Raw genomic sequence first — 22,651 nt, 5'->3', positions numbered from 1 at the left:
TGCTGTGCTCACACAAGAGGCTGTTGGGCTATTTCCGCTTGTGATGTGTTAGAAGATGACCAAAAGCATCATACTACAGAGTTTGAACTGGCCATTCTCTTCGAATGACTGATAACTTTAAGACATTCATGTATGGCTGCTGAACATGAGTTGGGTTTGAACTTTGTCAATGCACAAAGTACAGCAGTGTCCTTACTGTACCCGGTGTTACAAGACATCACACCTCAGCAGCCTCAAGTCTCTCTCTTTCTCCTTCACCCCCCTCTCTCTCTATCGCTCTCTCTCTCTGTCCCTTTACCTCTTTCTCTCACTCTCTCTCCTTCCCTTCTCTAGCTCTCTGTCACACACACATACATTCTCCTCACACAAGATGTGCAGTTGCTGTACAGAGCTACTTTGGTAATAGGGACTGGACTCAGTGTACCATACAACCCTTGGATCTCTCAAAGTCCCACCCAACTTTCAAGTAACCATAACATTTTACACATACGGTCAATCAACAAGATATATTACCCCAAACAAAGCGTTTGAAAGCTCAAGTTCACACAGCATTTGTCATGGTTGCGGTGTTACAATTCCAAGGGAACTGACTTGAACATACACTTTCGTGGACCATATTCCTCCACTACAAACTCATTAAATATTGAGTCTCCAAAACAAGCAAATAAGTACCCCTTCAGGCTCCTTACTGCACACATTGAATATATATGACTCAATTACTAGAGGGGCAAAGTTACAGTGTCATGGAGATGCATGACCATGCTCTAAGGACACGGGGAAATGGACTTGCAAGAATGTGATACCAGCAGGCATGCACACCTCAGCACATTGCAACACGATGGACTATCCTACTCAGCGTGCACAGGCAAAGTGACATATTGACTGGCACACAGTGATATAACCAAGTAGGTAGCTACCTCGAAGACACTACCTCTTGCTGTACCTGCCCGTGTTTCCACTACGCCGCGTTAACGCACCCCTTTGCTAAATTCTGTATTGTATGATGGAGAGAGAGAGAGAGAGAGAGAGAGAGAGAGAGAGAGAGAGAGAGAGATGAGGGGGAGGGAGGGAGATGCAATAGTGGAATATTGTTATCTTACCTTGAAAGGGGACATAGGACATGTTCCAACGGCATTGAACGTGGTCTTCGAGTCTTGACAGTCTCTCGGCATGCAACAGAAATACCACACACCAGTCAGAAAATAAGGAATACGCTATTCACAATTGGAGTCGATGTTAGTCAATATTCCACTGCTGTTCAGAAATATAAATTATAATCCACGACCGCCAAAAGCCATTGAAAATTTATCCCCGTGAATAAAAAATATATGCACAAATATATCGCACGCACCGTTATTGAGGTGTGGGGGGAAAACACAAGAGAGAGAGAGAGAGAGAGAGAGAGAAAGGGGGCGGATGAGTGAGTGCGCGCGTGTGTGCGCTTTCCATTATATCTATAGCCTATCTAAGTATTGTATGTTCCATGTTTGCTCCTTGAAGTTCAAGAAGCAATGATGGCTAAAATTGCCTTATTGACTACCGCCCCTTCTACCGCTATCAAACGCGCACGTCACCGCACGCACAGCCACACACAAACGTGCGCACACACAAACACACTACACCGATTGGTGCTGCTGCCAATAACGCGGTACAGTTCGCTATAATTCTCTCGTTTTGGTGGTAGGCTATTGGGAAGTCTGAAACTTATTTTAGGCTGTAGGCCTCGTCTGGTGACATGGTCAATGGAAATATTTTCAAGGGGTAGGCTAATTTAATGGTTTTCGAGAATGACTTCCACCAACTCATCTCAAATGTCAAAACGAACCACACATTTGGACGTAGGCACTAAATTCAGAGCAGAATGGTTTCATCTTTATTCCTGAACTTTTTTGTTCCAATACAAAGATTGTGGGCAAAATTATTGATAAAGCTATTGATCATTTTTAGCGCCACATTTTAAGTTGCTGGTGTCCTAAAAGGAACAAAGCTAAAATTAGTTATACATGTGCATTGTATTCGTACAATGTACACATGCACAAATTGATTTGGAGTCTACCTATACATTATCAGGCTCAAGAATGGCATCACGTGTGTAGTTGGAAGCTGATGATTTCCTCTTGGATCCAATCGTGGTCCATAGAGCCAACATGGCGTCCTGATCGGCTCAGTTGCTTCACCTGCCTGCACAGTACGGTGTCAAACTTGGATTATGGCTACCACCTGGCGGTAGACTCTTGCAGCTGCAGTTAGAGACCGAACGGTAATGCCCTTTAATCTTTCCTTTACACCTCCTCCTAGTGGGACATGTAAGTAAGTACATGCATTATACACAATTACATCCAAAGCTTTCATGCTGAATATACATTTCGGCCTAACGACCTATGTAAAGGCCAATAGTGATCTGCTAATTAGAATGACACCATCTATACAGGATAACATACAGTTACTGCAGTAGGCATCATCATAGCCCTCGAAGATTCAGTAGGCTATCTGAAATGTCACTGCAATGAATCAACTGCTCTTGACATGCCATGGCAAAGAGATTCTTGGCAACAGAGCCATAAGGACTAGCCAGTTGGTTTGCCTGGCAGAAGGGCTATTGATTCATCACAAAATACCTACATGTGAATGGGGTGTGAAATCTATTGCTATACCAATAGAATAAAATGGAATAGAATAGAAAATAACTCTCTGAAGTGCAATTCAACATATATTATTATTGGCTAGCCTACTGTAAATACAAATAGGCCTATACATATTGTAAGTTAAACAAGAAATGGACTGAAAACACTCGAAGCACATTGGTAAGATGTGAAGGGCAACTTTTAATGTTTTTAATTTTACATTGGCTGTGTCAGCCTAGGTTATACATGTAGAAACGTAATTTGACCAAAAGTCCAAAAATACATCAAACCAAACTTGGACTTGACTACAAATAAAAAAAGAGAAGACTATAGAGACTCTCTTAGCTTCTTATTCCTCAACTCAAAATCAGATTTACCCCAGTCCTTTGAAGTAATTTTGTATAGTTCCATCTATAACCTACAGTAACAAACACTTGACGGGTCTATAGACATACTTTACCATAGAAAACATACAGATACATTCATTACCATCGAACTGATGGTTCCACAGACCTCTTCCTATTCAACTACAGCCAAATTCACTGAGAATGATTTAAATCCTAAACTGGGATGGGAAGGACTGAGTTGGGAGGTTCATTTGACCTGCACTGCCATTTAGAAACGTGCCAAACACTTAGCAATCCAACCTGGACTCAGGGGTAGACGTAAGATAGTAAATGTAAATCTGTGACACTCCAATTAGATATGTATTAATTTGTGGATGTCCATTATCCATTTCGAATTAGATGTTAGGAATTGTAATTTGTACATGTTACGAATTTGCAAAACGTATGATATGTTACGAATTCCAAATTGTTGTGGCTAACGTTATCTAGGTGACTAACGCTACAGTTAGCTAGGTGGCTAACGTTAACTACACTAGGGGTTAAGGTGAGGAGTTAAGTTAAAGGGTTATGGTTAGGGCTAGAGGATGGGTTAGCTAACATGCTAAGTAGGTGCAAAGTAGCTAAAAAGTAGTAAGTAGTTGCAAAGTTGCTAATAAACTAAAATGCTAAAGTCCGTGATGAGATCCGAACACGCAACCTTTGGGTTGCTAGTCATCTGCGTTATATACATACCCATCCACTCTGACCAACCACATTACTTTCCTTTTTGCCTTAAGTAACCTTCTGTCTTATCTAACCATACCAAATGTAACATATCATACTAATTTGAGTGTTCTGGATTTACATTTGCTATGTTACGTCTAGTCTATGAGACCAGGCTAAGCAATCATCTATTCGCTATTAGAAACCGGGTCAATCGAACACTGAATGCTGATTGGCTGAAAGATGTGGTATATCAGACCGTATACCACAGGTATGACACAAAATTACTTGTTTTCTGTTCTAATTACGTTGTTAACCAATTGCAATAAGGCACCTCTGAGGTTTGTGGTATATGGCCAATATACAATTGCTATGGGCTGTATCCAGGCACTCCGCGTTTGGTTGTGCTTAAGAACAGCCCTTAGCCGTGGTATATTTGCCATATACCACACCCGCTCAGGCCTTATTGCTTAAGTAAGAGATGGCATATTTCACATCATTCAATCTGGGGAATCTTGTTGTGGTTTTAAAAAAAATGACTGAACATGGTTTCTGTTGACATGATTATAACAGTATAACTGCCTATTGTGTTATTTACTGTAACTACACCTGTAACACAATCTGTCTTCTGGGAGATACAACACATACATTTACTCTTATCTGTGTTTTATCCCACAAAAGGCAGAAATAAAGGATCTGTATAAATATAAACTCTGAACCTTGCACTATGATATTCTAGAGTTCTATACACAACCTCCTGTTCCACTATGATCTCCGGGGCCCAGTTCCAAATCAAACACAAACCCATAGCCCTTACCCCTTAGACACTTGGGAACATCTGAAAGGATCAGATATATGAGAAATATGATGAAAGCTGCACCTTTCCCTCTGATAGGTCGGATGAAACATAAGCCATATTGCTCATATCTATCCAATCTTGTCAGATCTACAGTGTCCAGACTAGGGCTTAGGTATCAGCATTGAAGTGGGCCAGAGTTAACGCTATCTCTCATCCTCAGTGTAAACCTGGAAGATAGGAGCTGACTCCTCTGTCTATGACCTGAAAATGGAAAACAGTACAAATAGTTTCACCTGCACATAATACCAGAATTTGTTGACTTCTCTTCCCTAAAAGAATGTAAAGCACCCCTCAACAAATTGACAGTGAAATCTGGCTCAACGAGCGGCCATTTTCCATGACTATCTGATCAAAGATTTTGATCAGTAATCTTGAGGTGTTTTGATATTTGTTTGGAATGCATTTTACACTAATTCTGTGTGTGAAAGCCTACACAACATTGTCGTGACTCTTCAATTGCAATTGGTGGATGAGGAAGAAAACCTTATAGAATAGTTATCATACATTTCAATCACCTGATCCCTTGATTCAGGTCAACTTCTCAATCTGCAGATGCACAATCCAAATAGGCACTATGCAACCACATCAAATCAAATCATTCTATAATAATATACTGTGAATATATAAATCTAACTATAAAACAAAAGCCCTGTTGCGGCTCCTAATATATTTCTATTACATAATATCATGTAAATCAAGTATGACAATAGGTAACATAACAAATTGCCTATAATCAAATACTGTATATACAATCTTCAAACGTAAACATGATAAATGCAAAGGCATATTCCAAAGGTATACAGTACAAATATAGGGGAAACACTAGCAAAGGGGGAGATATAGTAACACGTAGTGTGATGATATAGAATGGAGGCGATATTGTTTGAGCAACCTGGATTTGCCTTGTGTGGGGTTTTTGTTTTGCTTGTACTTGAAGTTGCCACATATTTCTGATGTGGCACCTGCACGACAGTCATTCTTTCTCTCTCTCTCCCCAATATCCCCTCTTTGCTGCCAAGCACTCTGGTGTGTTGACCCCCCATCTCTCTCTTACTTTCTCTCAGTACACACTCACGTTCCCCCACTCCACGAGGTACTGGACCTTCCCGTCTGGCGTTACTCGCCTCGCCAAAATCCTCACCCCGTCCCCACCCCCCCAGCCCCTGGCAGCTGACCCATCCCCCCCGCCCCCCACGCTGCCCGGATAGGAAGGAACATCACGCAGCATGAGGGAGGGGCACGGATCCAACTTCTGGCCAGGCTGGTGCTGGTGGTGCTGCTGGTTGTTGTGGTGGTGATGGTGGGAGGATGACAGGGAGAAGGGGAGGCAGGGGGGCGGCACTCGACAAGGGTCTTCCGCACTGAAGAGAGAGAGAGATGAATATTTCACATCATACTTTTTGTCATTGTCATCCAGGCACAGCTATGGTTTCCTCTCTATATGTCTAGATTGAGGGTAGTCCCCGGAGAGCAGGAGGAGCTGTGGTTAATACTGACCTATAGTGATGCAGGGTTCTAGAGATGGCTGGGGCTCCGTTATATGTGGGGTGATACAGGGCAAACATCCTCTTAGGTGGAGAGCTGTGGAAAGAGCAGGGATATAAACTTTTTTTTTTTAAACAGACAAAGAGCAACAATGCATGGATTTCCACTGACACTGCCTAATACAAGCATTTCGCTAAACATGTGTATGTGACCAATAATTTGATTTGATAAGGGTATCAGTGAGGATGTAATGTTAAAAACAACAGTAACACTGTAAATATAGTACAATGCATTATTACTTGTTATACAGTATGTAAAGTGTAACCAATACAATAACAGTACCAACCCCAAATTCAGCTCCTCCTCCTTCCTGGAGTTGTAGAGGTTAGTTCCACCTACGTAGCCATGGCAACATGGCACCAGATCTATTGGGGTGGCTGGGACCGGGGGCGGACAAGGCTGGACACAGGAGAAACACTGATTAGCTAGTGTTCTGACGCCAAATCAGTGGATCCAAACACACATTAGACATGATACTCCAGTTCATGCCCTTTCATGTTATCTTTACAGAAGAATCCATACTGCTTGTGAATACATCTAAATAAAAACCAAAGGTCTGTTAACATACTGTATCATTTGATACATATCATTTAAAAAATGCAATTGCATTTCACTTTTAAAAAGGTCAGACGCTGGAACTTTGTTAGTACAAAGGGCTAGTCTTACCAAAAGGAAATATATGTTTTCACGTGACAGCTTTAAACCTGCATTACAATTCCACATCCCACACTTCTATCGTATTCCGCGAACACACTGCTGCAGCAACTTTTATTTACAGTGTGATATTGCTATTGTATCACGATTGACTTAATTATCATCACTTACTAGGTCTCATCAAGGCATAGCATGATCCATGTCCTACACGACCAAAAGTATGTGGACACCTGCTCGTCGAACATCTCAGTCCAAAATCATGGGCATTAAAATGGAGTTGGTCCTCCCTTTGCTGCTATAACAGCCTCCACTCTTCTGGGAAGGCTTTCCACTAGATGTAGGAACATTGTTACGGGGACTTGCATTAGTGAGGTCGGGCAATGATGTTGGGCGATTAGGCCTGGCTGTGTGCAGGCCAGTCAAGTTCTTCCACACTGATCTCGACATACCATTTCTGTATGGACCTTGCTTTGTGCATGGGGGCATAGCCCATGCTGAAACAGGAAAGGGCCTTGCCCAATCTGTTGCCACAAAGTTGGAAGCACAGAATAGTCGAGAATGTAATCGTATGCGCGTTAAGATTTCTCTTCACTGGATAAAACGTGGCTAGAACCATGAAAACAGTCCCAGTTCATTATTCCTCCTCCACCAAACTTTACAGTTGTCATTATGCATTTTGGCATGTAGCGTTCTCCTGGCATCTGCCAAACCCAGATGGTGAAGCGCGATTCATCACTCCAGATAACACGTTTCCACTGCTCCAGAGTCAAATGGCGGCAAGCTTTGTAACACTCCATCGGACGCTTGGCATTGCGAATGGTGATCTGTTCGGCCATGGAAACCCATTTCATGAAGCTCCTGACGAACAGTTATTGTGCCAACGCTGCTTCCAGAGGCAGTTTGGAACTCGGTAGTGAGTGTTACAACCGAGGACAGACAATTTTTACGTTCTACAAGCTTCAGCTCTCAGAGGTCCCATTCTGTGAGCTTGCGTGGCCTACCACTTTGCGGCTGAGCCGTTGTTGCCCCTAGATGTTTCCACTTCACAGTAACCGCACTTACAGTTGACCAAGGCTCTAGTAGGGCAGAAATTTGACAAACTGACTTGTTGGAAAGGTGGCATCCTGTGACGGTGCCACGTTGAAAGTCATTAAGCTCTTATCCACTGTCAATGTTTGTCTATAGAGATTTCATGGCTGTGTGATGTTCAGCAACAGGTGTGGCTGAAATAGCCGTGTCCACATACCTTTGTATATATATAGTGTATATCTGTCACCTCCATTGCCTATGATAAGTAGATTCATATTGTGGAGACTGACACAGAACCCAAACCGGCTGCGCGCGTGCGCCATCGTGCATAAATTTATTTTGCCCCCCCCCACACACCAAACGCGATCACGACACACAGGTTAAAATATCAAAACAAACTCTGAACCAATGACATTAATTTGGGGACAGGTCGAAAATCACATGTATGGCAATTTAGCTAGTTAGCTTGCTTTTGCTAGCGAACGTTAATTTCTCCGGTTTAGCTAGATTGCTGTTGCTAGCTAATTTGTCCTGGGATATAAACATTGAGTTGTTATTTTACCTGAAATGCACAAGGACCTCTACTCCGACAATTCATCCACACATAAAACAGCCAACATAATCGTTTCTAGTCATCTCTCCTCCTTCCAGGCCTTTTCATCGTTTAACTTATATGTCGTCGCAGATGCTCGTTGGCGCGCGAGAGCAGTGTGGGTGCAATAATTGAATAACAAGGATTTCTACATTTATTTTGTGACACTCGAGCACGCGACGTGTCCGGTCTGGTCAGCATGTCCGGTACCATTTCTTACAGTGTGAGCTTGCTACCATAACAACAAAAGCATCAGTACTCTATCCCATCTATCCTTAGCACACCCTCAGCTCTGTCAACCTCCAATGCTGGACTGTGACCCACAACATATACAGTAAATACAGCAGTGGTATACTAGCATTATCCCCTCCCCTTACTAGCGCGCTGTCCCTTTAAATCGAGGTGCTCTGTCAATGCTGCATTGTCAAAGCAGCCAGCACCACCTGGCCAAACTGTAATCGACTGCAAAGTGCACTTAGAAGTGCTCCCAGATGCCGCATATCAGCGTACCTTCCCCTCTCACTTTCCCTGGGATAACCAACCTGCCCCAAGATGGCAGATGATTCATGTCCGCTCAGGATACAACAGTCTGCTGGAAGTGCTGCCTGCTGAAATACGACCAGTCTATAACATTTATTGTCTCAGGATAAGGGAGGCTGCCTGAGCAGTAGTATAAAATGATGTGTATTTTCTATTAATATTAAAATATATATTTCTAAACCCGTGACCATAACATGTTGTCATATTCGATCGAGTCATAAACGGTAAACCAGCTTCAATTCAATAGTGTATGAGGGGTAGGCTGGGCTTTGAAGAACATGTAAACAGACAACACTGGCTATAAGGAGAACCTTTTCTCCACCCACTGACTGACTGTGACTGACAAGTCATTCCAATGTCAGGCAGCTGTTTGCTATGCAGTAAGGAGGCGGCTGATGGCTGATCTCTCCCTTGATGCCTGGTTCGAGACAGAAGCACTGACCTGTGTCTCCATGATGCGCCGCTTTGATTTGCGTGACTCTGGCCCCACCGCTCTCCTCTGGCAGGGCAGTGACAATGGGCTACTCCACATAACAACACAGAGACACAGTCAATAACTTGAGGAGTGGTGCAATGTTTTTACTTAGAAAACTACAGTACGAGTCAAAAGTTTGGACACACCTACTCATTCCAGGGTTTTTCTTTATTTTGACTATTTTCTACATTGTAGAATAATAGTGAAGACATCAAAACTATGAAATAACAGATATGGAATCATGGAGTAACCCAAGAAAGTGTTAAACAAATCCAAATACATTTTATATTTGAGATTCTTAAAATAGCCACCCTTTGCCTTGATGACAGCTTTACATACTTTACATACTTTTCTCTCAACCAGCTTCATGAGGTAGTCGCCTGCCTGGAATGTATTTCAATTAACAGGTGTGCCTTGCTAAAAGTACATTTTTGGAATTCCTTTCCTTCTTAATGCGTTTGAGCCAATCAGTTGTGTTGTGACAAGGTAGAGTTGGTAAACAGAAGATAGCCCTATCTGGTAAAAGACCCAGTATATATTATGGGAAGAACAGCTCAATTAAGCAAAGAAAAACGACATGAAGGTCAGTCAATACGGAAACATTTCAAAAACTTTAAAAGTTTCTTCAAGTGCAGTCGCAAAAACCATCAAGCGCTATGATGAAACTGGCTCTCATGAGGACCGCCACAGGAAAGGAATACTCAGAGTTACCTCTGCTGTAGAGGATAAGTTCATGAGAGTTAACTGCAGACATGAGACATCTCAACATCAACTGTTCAGAGGAGACTGTGTGAACCTGGCCTTCATGGTCGATTGCTGCAAAGAAATCACTACTAATAAAGGATACCAATAAGAAGATGAGAATTGCTTGGGCCAAGAAACACAAGCAATGGACATTAGAATGGTGGAAATCTGTCCTTTCGTCTGATGAGTCCAAATTTGAGATTTTTGGTTCCAACCGCCTTGTCTTTGAGACGCAGAGTAGGTGAATGGATGATCCTTGCATGTGCGGTTCCCACCGTGAAGCATGGAGGAGGTGTGTTGGTTTGAGGGTGCTTTTCTGGTGACACTATCAGTGATTTATTTAGAATTCAAGGTACACTTAACCCGCATGGCCACCACAGCATTCTGCAGCGATATGCCATCCCATCTGGTTTGCGCTTTGTGGGACTATCATTTGTTTTTCAACAGAACTATGACCCAACACACCTCCAGGCTGTGTAAAGGCTAGTTGACCAAGAAGGAGAGTGATGGAGTACTGCATCAAATGACCTGGCCTCCACAATCACCCGACCTCAACCCAATTGAGATGGTTTTGGATGAGTTAGACCGCAGAGTGAAGGAAAAGCAGCCAACAAGTGCCCAGCATATGTGGGAACACCTTCAAGGCTGTTGGAAAAGCATTTCAGGTTAAGCTGGTTGAGAGAATGCCAAGAGTGTGCAAAGCTGTCATCAAGGCAAAGGATGGCTACTTTGAAGAATCTCAAATATAAAATATATTTTGGTTTGTTTAACACTTTTTTGGTTACTATGCGATTCCATATGTGTTATTTCATAGTTTGATGTCTTCCATATTATTTCACAATGTAGAAAATAGTACAAATAAAGGAAAACACTGGAATGAGTAAGTGTGTCCGAACTTTTGACTGGTACTATATGTCAGGGTATAAATGTGGTGTTTTTTATTTTAAGCCCATAGAGAATAAAAGAGAAGATGGTGTTGAGAATGTTTAGCAAGAGAATCAATGTCCACGTGCGAATGCGCACACGCACATATGCACACACACTATAGATGATGTATTTATTGATGAAAATATTAGTTATAAACATATTCACCAGTGTGAAATAAGTGAGTCCTTCCCTTAAATGACTTAATGAGGCACACAGGTGCCTGTTTAGTTAGGAACAGTTGTTCCTATCCAGCTAGAAGGACCACCGTCTACAAGGTTACTAGAATGAATTTATCCATATAAAGAGTTGGGTCCTGAGGCTTGTGTTTGTGATGATGAGAGAATAATAATCACAGAAGTTGTCCTTACTCTGACCTTCTCCTTTGGGTAATGTTGATGGGTGGGTCAGTGATGAGGGGGGACGAATCAGAGGTCAGGGGAGGCGGAGCTCGGACCTGGAGCCCAAAAAGACACTTCTTCTTCTTGATCTCTTTACCAGAGACAAACCTGGATGACATCACATAGAAAAAGACAACTTTCAAAAGACAACAACTTTGTAAAGTCAGGTCATAGTTCTTTTTAAAACAAGTTATCATTTTTGTCTATGTTTTCTTATCGTTCTATTGACAATATCAAAGAGTTAAGAAACAATTAACTAGCTGTATTTTCTTTACCCTTATGTACAATTCCAGAAGCAACGCTATCATCAATCTGGTCAAGCATAGCTGTGGCTTCTGTTTGTTCTTCGCATCATATGCAGACTCTCACCTGTCTTTGTTGGAGTTCAAAGCGTTGAGCAGATTGTGGCAGCGATCTTGCCTTGGTGTGTCAGAGAGCTGGGGGACAGGGAGGAATGAAAATCAAGAGCTTGATTAACACTGTGGATGGTAGCCTGAAACAAATGTTAATACATTTAGAGACACATTGACATTCATTGGTGAAAGGTAAACATTTCCATGGATAACGTAGTTAGTTATTAATGTGATTTGTGAACAGTTCATTTAAAAAGGTGTATAACTGATTTAAATGCAACTGTAGTACCTGAGAGCCACATAAAATACAAGTGATATTCACCATTTAAAATGTGCTAAATAACAATGACAAGTAGCTAATGAAATCAAAGCACATAATTACCACGACTGCTAAAAATGACGCTAGCTAACACTTTCACATCGTTTCATCATAGCACGTAAATGAGGAAATGTTTATACCGAGCCTAGAAGCAAAGAGTCCCAATTCTCATTGGCAAACGACATGATTTCATGGTCGAAATCAAAGTATTTTCTCTTGCAGCACAAGGAGAGGTGGTAGAGCACCAAATGGGCCAAATCTACCCTGTATTTACAATAAACACACCAGGAAAAGACACAGTTAGTTCAGAATTGTTCACACCACAAAGCTTTTCATTACATCATTGAGTAAGAGGAATTAACATATTGTAACCCACATGACTCAATAAACCTGTCACAAGAAAATGGTTGAAATGATGTAATCGTCTCTTAGCAGATACTGTATAGCTTTACCAGCTCATGGGTAGCCGTTGAATTGTCTCTGGTCCGCTTGCACAGACTGAGCACTGGAACTCATAAAACCTTTCAGAAAAAAAAGGAAACACAGATGATTCTATTTCTGCCTGTGATTGACCAGACATAAAAGTCAATGGATACATAACATAGTACGCGGTTGCTGCTGTCAGCAAATTCATACCAGTTTCCATCACTTGTTTAGCAGATATAACAACTCCACCACATTCTACCTCACCATCAATCTCAAACAGTATTTTTCTATGCAGAAACAAAGAGTAATATAATATATCATGGGCATTAAACCAGTAGGATAATACAGATGGTTAATGTGACAATAATGGTGTAGCGGACTGGACTAATTTGAATTCATTTTAAACCTCTACCACATTACATTGGACACCAGAGAGGCAGAATAACAACTGCACTGCTATTAGCAATAAACACTAACATCATTAGCCCTACCACTGCCAGTTTTATAACCTCTCTGTTATGGTTTGACAATGGTAATGCAAAGGAGCAGTACAAGGTTAACAATACTCTGACTCACCTGTCTCCGTATAACAACGGCTTGGTCAGACACTGTGTGCAAGCTTCATGAAACCACTGACCACAACTTCCACACTGCAACATTTTCAGGTTCCACCTGCAGTTGATAAATATAAACATTAACCACACTCCCCAATGGCCTAAAACATAGCTAACATCTGGTGGCCACCTGACAAGAGTACAGTATATTATGTATTTTTCAAGAGGCTGCAATACTCAACTGAAAAACACATTATGTCTTGACAGGAGAGCTGTATAATGGTGAAAAGGACATACAGGGTTCCGACATTAATATTCTATTTGTTTTTGTCGGTAAGGAAAATGAATAGTAAATCTTATTGACCAATACATGTGGTAAACACTAGTTATAAAATGTTATTATTAAGTGATAATGCCCGAGGAACAGTGTTTGGAGGATATATTAGTATTATGGGTATTGTTAAAACCGAGATGAAGTCGAAGGCCGGCAAACCATGCCAATATATCCTCCAAACACGGGCTTTGAGGGCATTATCACTTTTATACAACGGGTTAACATACTCAAATAATGATTGACATATTTTCCTTATAAACGTTATTTTGATGAATTTATTCATACTATTTCATCCTTCCACAAGATATAGTCCCGACACAAATCTAGGGTTGATACCCAAGCAGGCTGGTCGTTCTTTCTATCAGTTTGGTTGCCAGAGAAGCGACCCAGTCGTTCAGTCTTTTTGTTCTGTATCTATGGATGCGACTCGGTCGTTTGTTCTGAATGTTCCATTGAAATACTGACTTGCAACATTGTTATTCTTGCTTGCTAACTAGCCAACTACGGCTAACATACAGTCATGTCAAACAGTGCAGCCAGAATAAGAGCAAAGTCGCTGCATTTGTGTTTGTTTAAGCTGTTTTCTAGTGTCATTTAGGTGGATACATCCGTAACAATGAGCTAATGAGGCACGATTTCGCCTGGCATAGAAAATGTGCTCTCTCTTTAGGACACTGCTGTTCAGAGGAGCTAGCCAACAACACAGCTAACACAATCACTTCAAACTGAATATGGAAAAGCAACAAACTAGCTGCACTTTGTTTCTTTTTATATATATAAAAATGATGCTGATTCATAATTTCAACTGGCTGAGAAAAGCTGACTGCATGTCTGTCTCATCCCGACTCCCAACACGTTTGTTACAATGGGACAGCTGGAGATAGAATTTGAATGTTGAAACAATGTTGCAAATGTCAGAGAGACAGACACCAAGGTTCATACAAATCCCCGATGTTAAAAACTAAATGTTGGTCTCAAAGAAATGTGAGATAATGTCTAGATGCTTTTTATAGTGGAGATCAGTGGATTGCGCAGTCAGATGGAACAGAGTAAATAGGCATTTTAACATCATAGACGTAGCCAATGGTAACTTGTAGAATAGACACCATCTGGAATGCGGTTTTAACCAATCAGCATTCATGATTAGACCCACCCGTTGTATAACATAATTTATCTATTGAGGGCATCTGTTAGAAGCTATAAATTGTCACTCACTCTCCAGGTCCGGCACAGTAGCAGTAACACTGCTGCTGGTTGGTCAGATGCTGTGGGTCCCAGTCTAAAGATGACAGCTGATAGGGCAGCCGAAGTTTCATGATTTGCATGAGCCGGGCAAACCGTCCTCGTTTGATGGCTCCCCCTCTCTGAAAGACAATTTTGACAAATCGATTCACTACAGCGACCTCTCCACTCACGGTCATGTCAGTACATTCAAGATAGATGACATTGGATGGGAACTATCCAGAAAAAGCAATTCATCTCATTTTATTGTAGGTCAGCTGAGTGAGATTATATCTTAAGAAAAGTCAGGTCAATGAGATCGACATTGACCGATGAGCAATTAGCCCTTAACCACAGTGCTCCCTCATCTAACACCTACAGTACGGAATTGGAGCATTCATGAATTACTGACCATAATGACTATAATACAGTATAATCTTGAAACAATCTGCATTGACGAACTGGTCAGATGTCCAGAGGAGTATCTAATCGCTATGGTGAATAATCCAGAGTTGTAACATTTCTGTGGTTTCCTTCAGATATATCCATTGACAACATTGTTTAACACAACACTGGTATTGAAATCCTCTGGATAGATTTTTTTTTAATGTTTCAAGTCTGAATTGGATATTTTCCCTGAGCCATGAGGCAGAGTGTAAAACAAAGATTAGCAGTCTAACCTTGGTTGCCACTGCAAAGACACATTGCCGACATATCCAAGAATTGCTGTCAGCTTCCGGCTCAATGGACGGAGTGTGGCACTCCGGATGATAACCTGTTATGGAATGGAGAGAGTGTTTACTGTAATTCACATACTGAGGATATGTTACTGATGGAGGCCTTTTCCTTGTCTCTTTTCATGAGATATTATACACTGAGTGTACAAAACATTAGAAACGGCAACGCTGCTGGGTTCTTCACGCTCAACAGTTTCCTGTGTGTATCAAGAATGGTCTACCACCCAAAGGACATCCAGCCAACTTGACACAACTCTGGGAAGTATTGGAGTCAACATAGGGACGCATCTATGTGGGACGCTTTCGACACCTTGTAGAGTCCATTTCCCCCGACAACTGAGGCTATTGTGAGGGCAAAAGGGTTGCAACTCAATATTAGGAAGGTGTTCCTAATGTTTTGTACACCCAGTGTATATTATCTGGTAGAAAACCTGAAGACAAAAAATAGATGCCATTGTTTTTTAAAACTTTATTTAAAATAGTTGTGCCTATCCGTCATAAGTCATTCTTTGAAAATACCTCTATGAAGAGTACATAACATAATGTGTTTTCTTACCATGACGACATTTAAGACAATTGATGAGAGGTTCTTTAAGAGGCGGGGCATCACAGATACAGCAAACTTCTTCCACTCCAACTGAGACTTAAGCGAGAGAGAAAATGAGTGAGTAACAGAGAGAGGGGGAGAAAGAGAGAGAGATCACTCAACAGTGTTAATTTATGTATATTGATTCATTTCGTTGCCACTTCATTGATTTCAATGTCTCCTGCACCCTTTCAGATTTCACTCCTTTTGACATGTGGATATTTGGCTGTGCTTCCCTCCACTTTACACTACTTGCGTGGGGGCGCCATTTCCCTATGGAGTCATTACACTAATAAATTCATAAATACACCAATTACACCTAAAAGTACCCCATCAGAATTGGCAATATTTCCAGGGAATGTTGTATTTCAACCTTGACTAGAGACATTAATTGCGCAACATTCTTTTGAACTACAATGGATCGGAATGGAGAGAGAACATCAAATTAAGAACAAACTTTTCAAAGCTGAGAGAAAAATCTAAAAACATTTGATGAATTTCTTTAATCTTCCTGAAGTGAATCAAGGTAGGGTAAAAGTAAAGATTATTCAAATATGATAATAGTTGGAGCATCCTCAATTAGCCCCCTATCTATAGAAAGAGTAGATATGTATGAAATATTTGTATCAACATTTTAGGGGATATTTCTTTGATTCAAAAGTAATTCCACAGTGCCCAAAAACCCACTGTTAAAGGTTTTGTGTTAACTGAGGAAAACAAGAGTAAGTTGTAAGTCTTACAAGAGTGAATGTCTTTTCTTAGAACCCAGAATTCCGAGTTGTCCTCAAATCTCACCAGGCAACACTGCTTGACTCCATCTACCTGAGGAGAGGGATGGAAACAGTGGAATTGTTCACTCAAACCTAAATGTAATACTTTCCAAATGCGCACATGCATGCACGCACGTACGCACACACACACACACACACACACACACACACTTACTCTTTTCACATTGCCGAGGTACAGTAGTCCATCACTCCATCGAGCTAACACATCATCCCCTTCACTTACTCCCCCCATCCTGAAGAGAAGTGAGAGAGATAGAGAGAGAAGGGGTGAGGAAGAGGAGGGGGCTCATGTGAAATGGAAATCCAATTTATTTACTGGATACTTTGCTGCCATTGCCGACAGAGGTTTATGGCCTTATCGTTCCATGGGCACTGGGCTGGAGTGGATAAGGGGTTGCATTCTCACAAACCCAGCAAAGCCACAGTCAGAATCCAGCAGGTTCAATGATGAGTGTAAATGCCCATGCATGGAGCAGGACAAACCATTATGACACAACACATGTGAGAAAATGCATTCACCACTGCATGATGACTGCACTGTAATTTGATTGTAACACCACTGTACGCCTCTATACTTTGCTTTCTCATGCACTTCTGTGTTGTATCCTCTTTGAAAATCGAAAACGACAAAACTTGAATAGAAAGGAATCGCTGTAGCCTATGGACATAATCTCTGCACATCCAGCGGTTGTTCCAGTGCAGGCACTCAAGTCAAAGAGACACATGATACATAATAGCGTTTTCAGATCAATAAAAATTAACATAGATAGTGTTGCTGGATGAACAGAGAGCCATTGCTACCTGTCAAGTCGAACTCCTCTCCGTTGGGGTCACAGCGATTCCTGTGCCGGCTTGACATGAAATATTTTCTCCCTTCTGTTTTCCTCTTGTCTCAATTACTGCCCGGTTGGATGTGAAGCCTACGTGTGTGCCAAAGTGGATGTGCATGTATGTGTCTGTGCCAAGCGCGTATGTCTGTCAAGTCGTCAGTGAGACACCGTCGGTACGTCGGTCTTTCTCTCGGTCTGTATGGTCTGTCTGTCCTCCGCGACGTAGTTTCGTCATGTTCCGGTGCATTTGCTCTCTTTTCTCCACCTACTGATGCTATTAAGCGTGTTTGTCAGAGCAGCACGCGAATCAACCCGCGAGAGACGCCATCATCCCTGCCTCTTTCTCGACCGACTTGTTGTGACGCAGACATAAAACACCGAGAGATAGAGTGGGAGGGAGATAGTGGGGACCGGGTCAACGGCGGCGGGAACACCTTAACATCCGAAGAAATTACCTCTAAACCGTTATGACAAGGCAAGCTGTGTTTTCTGAAGAATTAACCAAATTGTGATAAAAGCCCGTTAAAAATCAGCCGACGACGATAGTCGCTGGAGTTTAAGTGGGCAATTAGTGGAAGTTAATTGGTACCTCCCGAAGAAGGGTGCTGCAAGTTTGGAGTCCTGGAGAAAGTTTTAGAAGGGCAAGTGGAAGCTGCGCTCACACGTGTTATTAACTTTTTTTTCCCTTTTTTCCCATTCAGTAAATTGCACAATAAATCGTTTTCTTGATATAGTAAGCATTTGTATTTCCTTCCAGCTAAAATAAAACTATAATCATAATCTAATCATAAATTATCTAATTTCTTAAAATTACTACACATTTAGATTATATAGCCTAGGCTGCAATATACAATATGTATAATAAACATTGTGATTGTTTATATAGAGTTACTTTGTGCAGTCTTTGTGGTCCCCTTGCCAGATAAGCCTATTTTCAGGTTTTGGACTATACAAAGCTAGCCTACTATGCCTAAGTAATTAAGAATAATTTAAGGCTTGGATTACTTTGAGCACTTGTCACTGTAGTCATCAAAGGGAATTGATGAATGTTATTTACAATAGTCTATAATTGTCCTATACATTTCCTCTTAATAATCATATTGTGTGTGAAATATTGATTATCTATGATCAATCATCTATTCTTTACTGCTTTACTGCACAATTAATAGTTCAAACTTTGTGTATAATGTGATGAGTTACTCATTGGCACAGGGCATGCATTCCATCACTGGTTAAATCATTGTGTGTTTTGTAATACATACATACGCTCAGTAATGTCATCACCACTTGTCTCTGCTCACTATCACCATGAATATCACTGGTCACACAAGCTTTCATTTCTCACAACAACTGGGTGATAACATAACATGGTAATAACCAATGTCAGAATGAGTAACAATTTTACTTATTTACCATTGGTTAATTATGAGCCCTGGAAATTTCACACACGTTCATGTGTATCATTTATGAACGGAAGATTAAAGGGCATTTAAGTGTCATACCATAACTTAGCACTAACAATTCTACAAGTAGGCAACATAGCCTATAATTTAATAGTCAAAACAACAAGTGATGAGGTGTTTCATATGTTATTTTTATCGTTAGATGACATGTATTTGTTCATTTGCTTGTCGTTGTCATTTGAATTTATCAAGCATATGGTAATTTTGTGCTCAAAATGGCCACTGGCATTTCTAAAGGATGACAATGAGTTTCCATTGGCAACACTAGATGGCGAGCACAGTACACCTTCTAATGCACTGCTTTGTCAGTACTGTAGTGGAGTGGTAGGCTAATAAAAATGCAGTGGTGGCATTTAGCTGAACTACAGTTCAATTCACATAACTGTGTGATGACAGAGATATTTTGAAATGTATCATTAGCATTTGGATGAGGATCACTTTGAATAATGGCAAAGCGGAATTATGCTTCTAGCAGTCTCACAACAAGATTCACTATTTACCAAGAAAGGATAGTGAGCCCGTTAGCCCAACTTAAGTATCATCACAGAAGAAGAAAAGGACCCCTATTCATGTTAATACGGGGCTTGTGCAGAGGTCATAAGGGTGACAACTTGATGCCTTTCATGTGCTCTCCCTTTTGGAAAAAAAGATGCCTCTCACACACACAGCCGGGGCTTTGTGAGCAGTTCTGTCATGAGACAGAGAGGAGGGGAAGGAGACAGTCATGAGCTTCTGATAAAAACTCAGTGAGCTTCTGATAAAAGCTCAGTGTGGCTAGTGTCAATAGAAGGATTTAATTAAGAATATTAGAGTAAGCTTACAGAGAAAGAAGGAAACAAGCACCATTATTAGGATAATGTGATACTACATCATGGACAATGTCCCCTCTAATTGAGCACTGAGCAAATTTCAGGTCTGATGAGCGCAAAATTGAACATTGTGAACATTTACTATGAGCACTGAGGCTGTACCCGCTTTAAGTTACAGTTTTAACAGTGTCCAAGTAGACTACTGTGGCTATTTGATTATAATGTAGGCCTACCAGAGTGGCCAACATCAAAAACAATGAAGAAAAAGCATCCCATAACATATTAACATGGAAATGGCTGTTTAATCATTCTGCCTATAGTAGCAGCCATTGTGTGCTGTTCAATGTAGGTCTACATTCCATGAGACTTTTGAAAAAAAAACATACAGGGCTTGACAAGAACCTGTTAATCCACTTGTCCTTCAGACAAGGAGGTCGACTGAAAATGTTGTTGTATTGTTTGATGCAAGAAACCACTTAACAAAATAAAATGCATTATTATTCCCATACCATTATTACAGAGAATCAGACAAGTTATGCTACCCCCTGCCTATTGGCAACAAGAGTTTATTCAAGCCTGTCTCAAAATACAACACTGCCCCTTTAAGACAAAATAATTGCTGTTTGCCTGGCTAGTTTTTCAAAGAAGTCTAGAATTGTACACGTTTTGTGCTCTTGTAGGAAGCAATCACTCCCCTATTGCTGACTACAAATGATCTAGAACTGTGCTAACTCACTAACTAGCAAAGGATATTAACAAAATGTGCTCACATGGCTACATGTAACTCTCGCCTTGATCTCAAAACAAGCACATCTACTCACGATCGCTCATGCTGTAAACACAGTTCAGTTCAAAGTAAATGGCACAGATCCATATATGGAATTGTCTATTTGCATATAGGCCTACTGCAGCTTTGATTGGTTATGCCGCACAGGTCTGTTTAGAGTACGGGCTGAGTCATGCGTGTCAATGTAATAGAATCCTACTCTGATGTGTTTTGCCTACAGCAAAATCTCTTGCAAAGTTAGTTTTACTATGGTTCGTTTTGTTTTGGTATGTTGCATTGAAAGTGGCTAATAATGCATTGATTCAATCACCATTGCCACAGTGAAGGGAAATATTAATAGTGTTAACTAACAGGGAAAACTCTAGAAAGTTGAATGAAGTTCAATCGTTTGCTTCTCTCCATGGGCTCATATTTCTTCTGTCTGTGTGGCAGTCAGGGATACTGCAAGCCTGCACACACGCAGCTTAGAGGGAACTTTGGTCATGAGGGAACTTTGGTTATGCACCCATTATTATAGAAGGGGGTTGTTGTCGTCCCCCTGAGTTGGAGCATTTAGCATTTTTCAAACACCTGAAAATGTTTTTCCTTCAATCTAGAGCCATAATAATTATGACTATGTTAAAAATATATTTATCTGAATAGGTTATCTAAGCATACATCTTTAACTATTCAATTGTTATTTTAATGAACGATGCACATTGATTCTTCAAGACCTTTTATACCTTAGGAGTTTAGTACAACTACCACACGGGTATAGAGTATCATAGCCATAAATATGCTTCTCTGCATCTCCACTAAAATCTGGGTAAAAGATTGAAAGGAATTTGAGTCATTGCTTGCTTTTCTAAAGTCTAGCAACCTTGCCAGCAGGCATGCTAGCTAAGATAGTTAGACAAGCTTCTCTGACTTGATTAATAGCCTGAAATGGCTTGGTAGCTACCCATGCATACCCCACAAGACATGCCACCAGAGATCTCTTCACAGTCCCCAAATCAAGAACAGATTATGGGAGGTGCACAGTACTACAGAGAGCCATGACTACATGGAACTCTATCCCACATCAAGTAACTCATGTAAGCAGTAAAATGTCATTTTAAAAAACAGATAAAAATACACCTTATGGAACAGCGGGGACTGTGAAGAAACACAAACACTGGCACAGGCACAGGCACACATACACATGATAAGATACGCACTCTATACACGGATGTTGAATTGTAAATATGTGATAGTGGAGTAGTGGCCTGAGGGAACACACTAAATGTATTCGTTAAAGTGTTATGAATTATGCAATATTTTAATTTGTATATAAATGCCTTAATGTTGCTTAACGAACAGTTCTCATGCTGACGTTGCTTCCAGAGGCAGTTTGGAACTCGGTAGTGAGTGGTGCAACCGAGGACAGACGATTTGTACGTTCTACGTGCTTCAGCACTCAGACGTCCTGTTCTGTGAGCTTGTGTGGCCTACCGCTTTGTGGCCGAGCTGTTGATGCTCCTAGATGTTTCCACTTCACAACCGGGGCTGCTCTAGCAGGGCAGAAATTTGACAAACTGACTTGTTGCAAAGGTGGCATCCTGTGACAGTGCCACGTTGAAAGACACTGATCTCTTCAGTAAGGCCATTCTACTGCCAGTGTTTGTCTATGGAGATTACATGGCTGTGTGCTCGATGTTCTACACCTATCAGCAACGGGTGTGGCTGAAATAGCCGAATCCACTCATTTGAAGTGGAGTTAACATTCTTTTGGCCATGCAGTGTATCTAGATGGCTAGTGAAAGCTAACTTCATAAAATTACTAAGTGGCTAGTATTACAGAGAAATAAAACATTTTTTGCTTTATTTATTCATCAAGAAGGATCAATAGTCTAAATAGAATGATCAAATTAATTTACAAACATTCCTCCTATGAGTCCATCGCCGGCAGATAAAATCAAAGGAAACGCTATGTGTGTTACTCTACACTCTCTCTCTCCTCCTCCACGGACAATACTGACTACACACA

The 22,651-nt window shown here is 41.0% G+C and overlaps 2 protein-coding genes across 10 annotated transcripts in view; both read right to left on the bottom strand.

Moving 5' to 3' along the window:
- LOC118364046 (ras/Rap GTPase-activating protein SynGAP-like) overlaps window positions 1-1,578 on the bottom strand; it is a 120,742-nt gene extending 119,164 nt beyond the window's left edge. For 4 of the 9 annotated variants that reach the window (XM_052489556.1, XM_052489552.1, XM_052489554.1 and 1 more), the window contains exon 1: window positions 1,101-1,576. In XM_052489556.1, coding sequence (XP_052345516.1) covers window positions 1,101-1,122 — 22 coding nt within the window. In that variant the 5' untranslated portion in view covers window positions 1,123-1,576. Of the gene's footprint in view, window positions 1-1,100 lie in introns of all 9 variants that reach the window. The other 5 variants (XM_052489547.1, XM_052489549.1, XM_052489553.1 and 2 more) reach the window with 2 other exon arrangements.
- A 4,014-nt stretch (window positions 1,579-5,592) lies between these two features.
- phf1 (PHD finger protein 1) lies at window positions 5,593-18,283 on the bottom strand. Its single transcript, XM_035745292.2, has 15 exons — window positions 17,559-18,283; window positions 16,912-16,990; window positions 16,707-16,788; window positions 15,937-16,023; window positions 15,324-15,418; window positions 14,638-14,786; window positions 13,111-13,206; window positions 12,561-12,629; window positions 12,249-12,372; window positions 11,806-11,873; window positions 11,413-11,544; window positions 9,335-9,413; window positions 6,364-6,476; window positions 6,030-6,113; window positions 5,593-5,893 (listed from the first exon to the last, which is right to left on the bottom strand). The coding sequence occupies exons 2-15, from the start codon at window positions 16,987-16,989 to the stop codon at window positions 5,593-5,595; spliced, it is 1,557 nt and encodes a 518-aa protein (XP_035601185.1). The 5' UTR covers window position 16,990; window positions 17,559-18,283.
- Window positions 18,284-22,651: the final 4,368 nt, after the last annotated feature.

The sequence above is a fragment of the Oncorhynchus keta genome, chromosome 31, assembly GCF_023373465.1.
Source record: "Oncorhynchus keta strain PuntledgeMale-10-30-2019 chromosome 31, Oket_V2, whole genome shotgun sequence".
NCBI classification, from domain to species: Eukaryota; Metazoa; Chordata; class Actinopteri; order Salmoniformes; family Salmonidae; genus Oncorhynchus; species Oncorhynchus keta.
Note: the sequence above shows the minus strand (reverse complement) of the source record. Positions and strands in the feature narration are given on the sequence as shown.

What these genes read in the sequence shown, in the direction of transcription:
- phf1 (XM_035745292.2), bottom strand. Translation starts at nt 16,989, where the DNA reads ATGGGGGGAGTAAGTGAAGGGGATGATGTGTTAGCTCGATGGAGTGAT. An exon ending in TCTTTGCAGTGGCAACCAAG is followed by an intron (nt 14,787 to 15,323) that starts GTTAGACTGCTA and finishes ATTGTCTTTCAG; the next exon opens with AGAGGGGGAGCCATCAAACG. An exon ending in TTGAACTCCAACAAAGACAG is followed by an intron (nt 11,545 to 11,805) that starts GTGAGAGTCTGC and finishes GATGTCATCCAG; the next exon opens with GTTTGTCTCTGGTAAAGAGA.